Consider the following 8,644-nt stretch of genomic DNA (forward strand, 5'->3'; position numbering starts at 1 on the left):
AGAGGCAGAGAAATATCTGAAAAAGAGGCCTGCAGGGGCCATTGACAAGAGGAGATCATGAGTCTGTGGAGGAGGGCTTCCGGCATATTCAAAGACCAAAACAGCCTCTTTCTCGTGAGCTTTTCTAGACGAACCGCCCTCCGCAACCCTGATATAGAATCCCTTGTCATCAAATCCACCTGCCACAACGAATCGTCGTTCGACTCACGCAACGTAGACCGCGTCTGCCGATGGATCCGCCTCTCCCCTTTCAATCTCAAGCCCCTTCTATGGTCCGTCTCGAATCGTCTCGAAAAGACAAAAAGTTGGGTTGTGGCTCTAAAGGGAATGTACCTTATGCACAATGTGATCAATTGCATGGCTCCATGTGTCAAAGAAATAGGGAGGTTGCCGTTTGATCTCTCGAATTTCAACGATGGACATTCTGGACAGGCGAAAACATGGTATTACAATTCCTTTATACGCACTTATTATGCGTTTCTTGATCAGAAATCGACCCTTGTATTCCAGCACACAGAGGAAAAAGGATATCGGATGACGATGAAACAGGAGTTGGTTTTGTTGCAGAAGTTGCAGGCCTTGTTTGATTTATTAATGCAGATCAAGCCACAATCCGGAGCAGCCTTGAACCCTCTTGTTCTTGAGGCAATGGATGCAATAATCATCGAGGTTTTCGATATTTACAGCCGGCTTTGTAAAGGGATTGCCATTCTTCTGATAAACATTTATTCCGCAAACAAGGATGAAGCCATAATGGCTCTCAAAGTTGTGCAGAAAGCAACTCTTCAGGGAGAAGAACTCTCATTGTATTTCGACTTTTGCCAGGAAATCAGGGTAGTAAATGCATCGGAATCGCCCCTCATCGATAAAGTCCCAGAGGAGGGAATTCAAGAACTCGAGAATATAATTAGGGGGTTCTCGGAAAAGTGTGACGTGGATAAAGGGATTCCAAGAAAGGAAGACGAGAAAGCCATTGTTGCTGTTACAGAGAATTCAAAGGCTGGCGACAATGACAAGGTTTGTGTGAGGGATGGATTTCGGACAGTTATCACTGATAAATGGGAGAAGTTTGAAGAAGATTTGGTGCACAAAAATCCATTTGCAAGCCCTTTTTACAATCATTCAAATGTTAAAGTCAATCATGATTTGCCAGATTTGATCACCTTTTAATAACCTAAAATTATAGATCTGCATGTTTCTTCTCTTCGACGACAAAAGAAACGACGACTAGTATGTATGTGTAGATATGAAAACGGCATTCTTGTTCTTGGGTCCATGAGAGATTTATTAATTGATTTTTTCACCTGTCCTCTCACATTATGAATTTACCATTGTTATTTATGTTAGATAATTGGTTTTCTCGTGTCTAAACGCGGTGGAAGTTTTAAAATTTTTATTTAACATTCAAATAATTTCTTTGGACACATGTATAGTTTAAACAAATTTAATCTTTTATAGTGTGCAAGTAACTTTACCTTACCAACTACTCCAGGATCAATCGATATAGCTTTTGTAGTAATCAAAATTATTGTTGAGTTATCGTTTTTCTCGTGTCCAAAACAAAGCTGAAGTTTTAAATTTTTTATTTGACATTCAAAATTTTCTTTGGACACTCATATGGTTTAAATTAAATAAACATATATAGAATGTTTAGTAATATAACTTTACTGAAATTTTTCACTCGGGATCAACTACTTTGATATTAGTGGACGTTGCTCTTGTTACAAACACCTACGAACAATTTTCTTGAAAATCTTTTCTTCAACTTTCGAATCAGGTTCACGACCGGATTACTTGTTCCTCTTCTAACTTGCATTAGAAAATATTGAAGATATTTTAAGTTTGTGATTAAGAGAGGAAAAATAGTTCAAACCCCTTTTGAGAGCAAGGCAGGCCGATGGAGACTCTTTGTTTTCTTCTTTCAAAAGCTTCGGTGATCACTACTCTAATAACCAAAGTAATACACATATTTTATTATTTTAATTAATTGTAGTTTCCTTAATTAATCACATTGATTAAGTTAATGAATTTCAATATATTTGACTTTCGAGAATAGCACGCCTGTAAGAACCCGAAATTTCCGAAACAAATTATGTAAGAAATAAAAACTCGAAACTAAGTTTAAACTAAGCTCAAAACTTTCATTCTAACTATAAAACTCAAATTTGAATTTAAAATTTCAGCTAACTTAACTCGAGGATGTAGCTCTAAAGCTCGGAAATTAGCTCAACGAGAAGCTATGCTATACGAAACCGCATCAATCGAAGAATCGTCATTGGAGAAGTAAACCCCCAGCTGAAGGACTCAAACTTTCAGCTGAATAAAGCTTAACTATGATGTCCTAAAAAGACCAAAAAGGGAGCTAAAGAATGAGCTAAGGGTTTGGACAAATTAATTATGCGAGAAATGACCCTTAGAAAATCTAGGTGACTCTTGGTGCTTGGATGGATTGTTGACTATATTTATTAACTCTCTTGGGGCTCAAGGGGACGGCAATGGCAAGGTGAAAAGCCATATGTTTTCCTATAAATACCATCTCAATGTGTCGAAGAAATGATAGGCTCATAATAGTTTGTATTTTTATTGTCATATTTCTCATTCTTACAACTATCAGCCTGCTTAATTGACACAATTTTCTGTAATTTTATTGTAGAAGGAAGTTTCCTGCTCTTACGATAAATCTGGGCTAAAAAATGTGATTTTATATCACAATTAAAGTTGTCGATATGATCTTAGCGGAAGACGTGGAGCAGAAAAATTCAGAAGATGTTTTTGGATAAGGCATGATCACGCCTTGTGACGATTCATTGGCTGCCTAGTGAGAAATAAGAAATGTTTATATAAGGAAGAAATATAAGATAGAGTTTTTTCATAAAAAACTCTATATTCTTGGAAGATATTTTCTAGTATATTTTAATTTTAGTGATTAGGTTATAATTATTAGATTATTTGGTCGTTGATATTTTTTTGACCCAATTTTCCCTTTTTTGGCCAACAAAACTAACGTGATGAAGGAGGCGGCAGAAGGAAAAAAATTATAGGAAAAATAAAGATTTCTCCAACCAAACTCTCGTGAAGAACAAGATGAAAATGGGCTCAAGAGATTTTTCTCTCCTACTTTCTCCACTGCTCTAGTACCCTTCTTTTCTTTATTTAATTTCATGGAGAATGCAAATCGAGCCATGCTTGGCTAAGTTTTATTTTCGATTCAAGGGATAGTTTACTATTTTAATTTTATCACTGTGAGATTTTTTTGAACTTTAATTTATTATTCTTGTTTGTCCAAGTATTCGTTGATTTATGGTTTAATTATATGAATGTTATACGTCAATTAATCTGACAATTTAATTTGATGTATGATTTTCTAATGCTAACCATGAATTCAGTGATCCGTAATTTTCATGAACGATTGGTACGTGAGTAGCAATAGATTAGATGTGTGGTGCTATCATAACATGTGTAATATAATTATATCGACGGAACTAGATCTTTCAATTGCAGCTATCTCGGTTCTTAGATTTTAGGATTAACTGTTTTCACGAAACTAGAATGCTATCTTTAATTAATATGGAACGCTATTGTGCCCAGTTGATTATTGGTAAGTTTTGACTGGATGATGGGTTCGGTCAATTAATTTAGAAAAACACAAGAATTTTAGCTGTTATCCCTATTATTCTAAGGTTAATTGCTTGCAATAATATGAATAAATGATTGGTTAACCGATGAACAATGAGATACTTAAATAGTAGAATCCCCTTGAATCAGTAGTTTCTCATAATAAATTCTTCACTTTATTTTCTTCGATTAATTTTCAATTCTAGATTCAGTATTTTTCTTGCTTGGTAATTTTAGTTTTGGTTATTTTATTTAGTAATTATAAAAAGAAATCCCCCTTTTTTATTTTTATTATCAAAAGAAATAAATCTATCGTTCTCTGTGGATTCGACCCTACTCACCATTAAACTCGTTTTTATTTAAAAGGGTAGGAATTAATTTGGTGGTCAACGACAACACACAAAATGTTGGCTCCGTTGCCGGGGAACAGTGCAAGGTTAGTTTCATTTGAGTTTAGCTATTTAATTTTCTTTTATGCCTCGTTGTTCTTGTACAGGTGAACTCGAATATAATCCAGAAATCGAGAAGACAGCGAAAGGATTGAGAAAGGAAGCAAGGCTACGGGGAAAACGACCATCGTCATCATCATCTCCTGGTTTAAACGTAGCCTTGGATTCAACTGACACTTAAGGAGAGTCGGATCTTGATCTTAACATTGAAAAAAGTGAGAGTGACGAAGAATTAATGGCAGAAGAGCTCAAAAAACCCTCAGGGAATTAGCTAATCCTAATGTTATTCAGCAGCCATTATACATTCAACTCCCTACTACTGAAGCTACTTTTGAATTAAAATCGGGTTTGATTCATTTATTTCCTACTTTCCGTGGTCTTGCAGGGGAAGATCCTCACAAACATCTGAAAGAGTTTTATATTGTGTGCACAACCATGAAACAACAAGGTATTACTGAGGAGCAAATCTCATTGCGAGCTTTTCCATTCTCTTTAGCCGACAAAGCTAAGGATTGGCTCTAATACTTGCCCTCTGGGACGATAACGACTTGGGACAATATGAAACAACAATTTTTGGAGAAGTTCTTCCCAGCTTCACGTGCAGCAAATATTAGGAAGGACATTTGTGGGATTAGACAGCTGCAAGGGGAGACTTTATATGAATATTGGGAGAGATTTAAGAAATTATGTGCCAGTTGTCCTCAACATCAAATTCCAGAACAGCTCCTAGTCCAATATTTCTACGAGGGTCTCTCACTTTTCGATAGGAACATGATTGATGCTGCAAGTGGAGGTGTGTTGGTAAATAAAACACCTCAAGAGGCACGAGCCCTAATCTCCAACATGGTTGCCAATGCACAACAATTTGGGACTAGGCAAGATAACCCTCCACGACAAGTCAATGAGATAAGCGCTAATCCTATTGACCAAAAGTTAGATTCTTTGACATCTCTTTTGGAAAAGTTGGTTGTAGGACAGGTACAACAGGCCAAAGCTTGTGGGGTATGCACGATGGTTGGACATTCGACGGACATGTGCCCTACACTACAGGAAGATCCCTCATAACAAGTTAATGCAATCGACGGATTTCCTGGACAACCTCAGCGCCGATACGATCCATATTCTAATAGCTTCAATCCAGGATGGAAATATCACCCGAATCTTAGCTATAGGAATCAAGGAGGTGAACAGGGATATCCACAACATAATTATCACAAACATCCATCACATGCGCAAGCCTCTAACTCAGGTGTGTCCCTAGATGAAATTGTGAAGGCCTTAGCTGAGAACACTCAAAAATTTCAACAGGAAACGAAGGATAGCATTCAGAATTTGAGTACTCAACTGGGACAGTTGGCGACCGCAATTCACAAGTTGGAAGCACAAAATTTTAGGTAATATACCTTCTCAGACAGTGGTGAATCCAAGAGAGAATGTGAGTGCAATTACTTTGAGAAATTGTAAAGAATTGGATATTCAAGAAATTGGGGTACAAGCATCAGCCAATGTAGGGACCCGGACGCTAACTCATTTTTTCAATCATTATTGGGATTAAATGGATCAATTAAATGCGCTAGGTAGAAATATTTTTTTTTTTAAACTGAGCACACCTCATAACAAGTGTCCAAAATACTACAAGTTATGCTCCATTTTATTCAAAGTGCAATATATACAACAAGATCAAAGATACAAAACTTGTTCAAAATAAAGTCATAACAAACTAGTGTTTATCAACCACATGTCAAGTGTTGAACAACAAGTTGTACGTCTAAGCCCGGATCACCACTCTAATCTCGATCTTTCATGTTCTTCTCGACCCTGATCCTGTCCCACCTTTTGTCATGCACACATACAAACACAACAACAGCCGGATAACTCTGGTGAGCAACATATTTCTCAGTATAAACAACGTATACTTGCATTTCATACAAGCATATACAAAAGCATAAAACATTTGTCAAACAACATTTATCATAGTCTAAGAAAGCATGAATCGATATAAAGCTTTAAATCAAACTCTTTAACTCTTAATCTTTGACTCGACTCTTATCTAGGGATCTCGATTTGAATAAGAACGTAACAAGTCTCCCACCTACTCTCTCATTCGAGGTGGTGGTACGTTCCTATTCCCGAACTTCGGCACACTATATCGAGTGTCTACAATAGGAGTCAATCTTTCTCCTAAGCACATCGATATAAACCAAACGTCCAGTGACTTGGCACCTCTACCAAAGACTCATCCAAGATGTCTATCTCATAATACATGCTTTTCTATAACTTAATAGACTAAGCGTATTAATCTCAAGAATTTCGAACACATCAAAGCAATAACAATTTAGTATGTGGTTTTGGGAACTCAAGTCGTATCTTACTCGAGTTATCTATCCCGGTTTAACATTGATTTATACCTTTCTTTTCTCGGTTTTTGGTTTGACGCAACCAATCTCAATCTTGCTTTGTTCGTTCTTTTACCGGTTTCGAAGTTGAATTCTCGAGTTCAAAGCCTTCAATACCAAATCTGGAATGACATTTTCGAGAGGCACAATATCAACATACATCTCAAAGCAAGACATGGTATAATCAATCTCAATCTAATTACGTTTCGACGGCATAACGGCGCAATATCAAGATACCCGGCAACTCAAACAACAATAGATGAATATCAACCAGTCATAATCATCAACAAATACAAACTACAAATCCAAAATCTGCACAGCCTCATTCAAACATAGGCTAGAAAATGATAACAACTGCATACCCTGTCCGTTCTTCGATCCGGTTACGATTACATGCTTACCATAATCTCAAGAACACAAAATATCAATCAATTTATGATTTCTCCAACACCTAAATTTCGAACCATGCAGGAAAGTAATAAAACATACATCCCTTCGAAGCTCTTGACGAGAGAAGCACGAAACTATGCTCGGATTGAAAATCGGATGGCCGGATCTTGCACAATAAAAATTCTAAGATATGAAGAAGCTTGAGGATTTCTAAGCATGGAGGTCTCGGTTCTTGATGCTCAATTATGAAGTGCATGGATGGTTTGTTTACATGTTAATATGCATGGCAAGACATGTGTCACATTTTTCATACATCACTTCTCACGCATTTGAGCGTCCAATGTTCGCGCATATGCGCGAGACTTACTGTCTCGGCGCTTAGAACTTCACATGCTTGCGCATATGCGCTCCTCGTCTCGCACATATGCGCTAGACTTTCTATCTCGACGTTTGGCTGCTCGCGCATATGCGCGCCTCGTCTCTGCGCATGTGCGCGAGGTCTTCTGGCCTCCACATGCATCCCATGCTTTGCCATGTCTTCCTCGGAGCTTGTCCTTCCATGATCACATCAATTCATCAATTAAATAATCTCGGATTAAAATGATATACTCTCGGGCCTTACAATTCTCCCCCTCTGAGACATGATTTTGTCCTCAAAATCGCAACCAATAAAATTCCATAAGATAAGCAGATATAACTGAAGCTAAATAAGAAACTCACATCAGTGAAACAACTCTGGAAATTTCTGTCTCATGTCTGATTCAGTCTCCCAGGTAGCTTCTTCGATGCCATGACGACTCCACTGAACTTTCACTAGCGGAATAGTCTTTGTTCTGATCTGTTTTTCTTTACGATCAAGAATCTGAAGTGGTTTTTCAAAATAACTCAGAGTTTCATCAAGTTCTGCATCGTCAGGTTGAAAAACATGAGAAGCATCAGGAAGATATTTCCGTAGCATAGACACATGAAAGACGTCATGTATTAAAGATAGAGAAGGAGGAAGAGCGAGTCTATAGGCACAATTACCTATCTTCTCAAGAATCTCATACGGACCGATATAATGTGGAGACAAATTTCCTCGCTTGCAAAATCTGACAACGCCTCTGAAAGGAGAAATTTTTAGAAATACTCTGTCTCCTTGCTCAAATTCTAAAGGTCGACGTCAAACATTTGCATATTTGGCTTGTCTATCCTGAGATGTCTTCATTCTCTGCTGAATCAGCTTTACTTTTTCAGTCATATCGCGAATCATGTCAGGCCCAATTTCAGGTACCTCGGAGATATAGTCCTAGTAGAGAGGGGATCTGCACTTCTTACCGTACAAAGCTTCAAACGGAGTCATCTCTATACTCGTCTGAAAACTGTTGTTGTATGAGAATTCACAAAGTGGTAAGGAATCTTGCCAACTCTTGCCAAAGTCTAGCACTATAGCTCTAAGCATATCCTCCAATGTCTGTATAGTTCTTTCTGATTGTCCATCTGTCAGAGGATGATATGAAGTACTCAGTTGTAATTTCGTACCTAGAACTTGTTGCAAACTGTGCCAAAAATGCGAAGTAAGTCGAGGGTCACGATCTGATACAATGGACTTTGGCACTCCATGCAATCTAACCACTTCTCTGACATAAATTTCTGCCATCTGATTGTGTCTGTACGTCATTCGGTATGGAATGAAACAAGTTGATTTGGTCAATCTGTCAATAACGACACAAATTGCATCACAACCTCGGGAGGACCGTGGTAGTTTTGTAACAAAATCCATGGAAATGTGATCCCATTTCCATTCTGGAATAG

The 8,644-nt window shown here is 37.6% G+C and overlaps 1 protein-coding gene and 1 non-coding gene across 2 annotated transcripts; one reads left to right on the forward strand and one right to left on the reverse strand.

Moving 5' to 3' along the window:
- The first annotated feature begins 327 nt into the window (after positions 1–327).
- Positions 328–1,170, forward strand: LOC142520244 (putative clathrin assembly protein At1g25240). The gene has a single exon (XM_075623248.1). The coding sequence runs from the start codon at positions 328–330 to the stop codon at positions 1,168–1,170; it is 843 nt and encodes a 280-aa protein (XP_075479363.1).
- A 3,500-nt stretch (positions 1,171–4,670) lies between these two features.
- Positions 4,671–4,777, reverse strand: LOC142521576 (small nucleolar RNA R71). Its single transcript, XR_012814282.1, has one exon. It is a non-coding gene; the product is annotated as a small nucleolar RNA R71 (small nucleolar RNA).
- Between the last annotated feature and the right edge of the window lie 3,867 nt (positions 4,778–8,644).

The sequence above is a fragment of the Primulina tabacum genome, chromosome 12 (assembly GCF_025594145.1).
Source record: "Primulina tabacum isolate GXHZ01 chromosome 12, ASM2559414v2, whole genome shotgun sequence".
Lineage (NCBI taxonomy): Eukaryota > Viridiplantae > Streptophyta > Magnoliopsida > Lamiales > Gesneriaceae > Primulina > Primulina tabacum.

Excerpts from the sequence above, each read along its gene's own strand:
- LOC142520244 (XM_075623248.1), top strand. The coding sequence starts at position 328 with ATGTACCTTATGCACAATGTGATCAATTGCATGGCTCCATGTGTCAAA.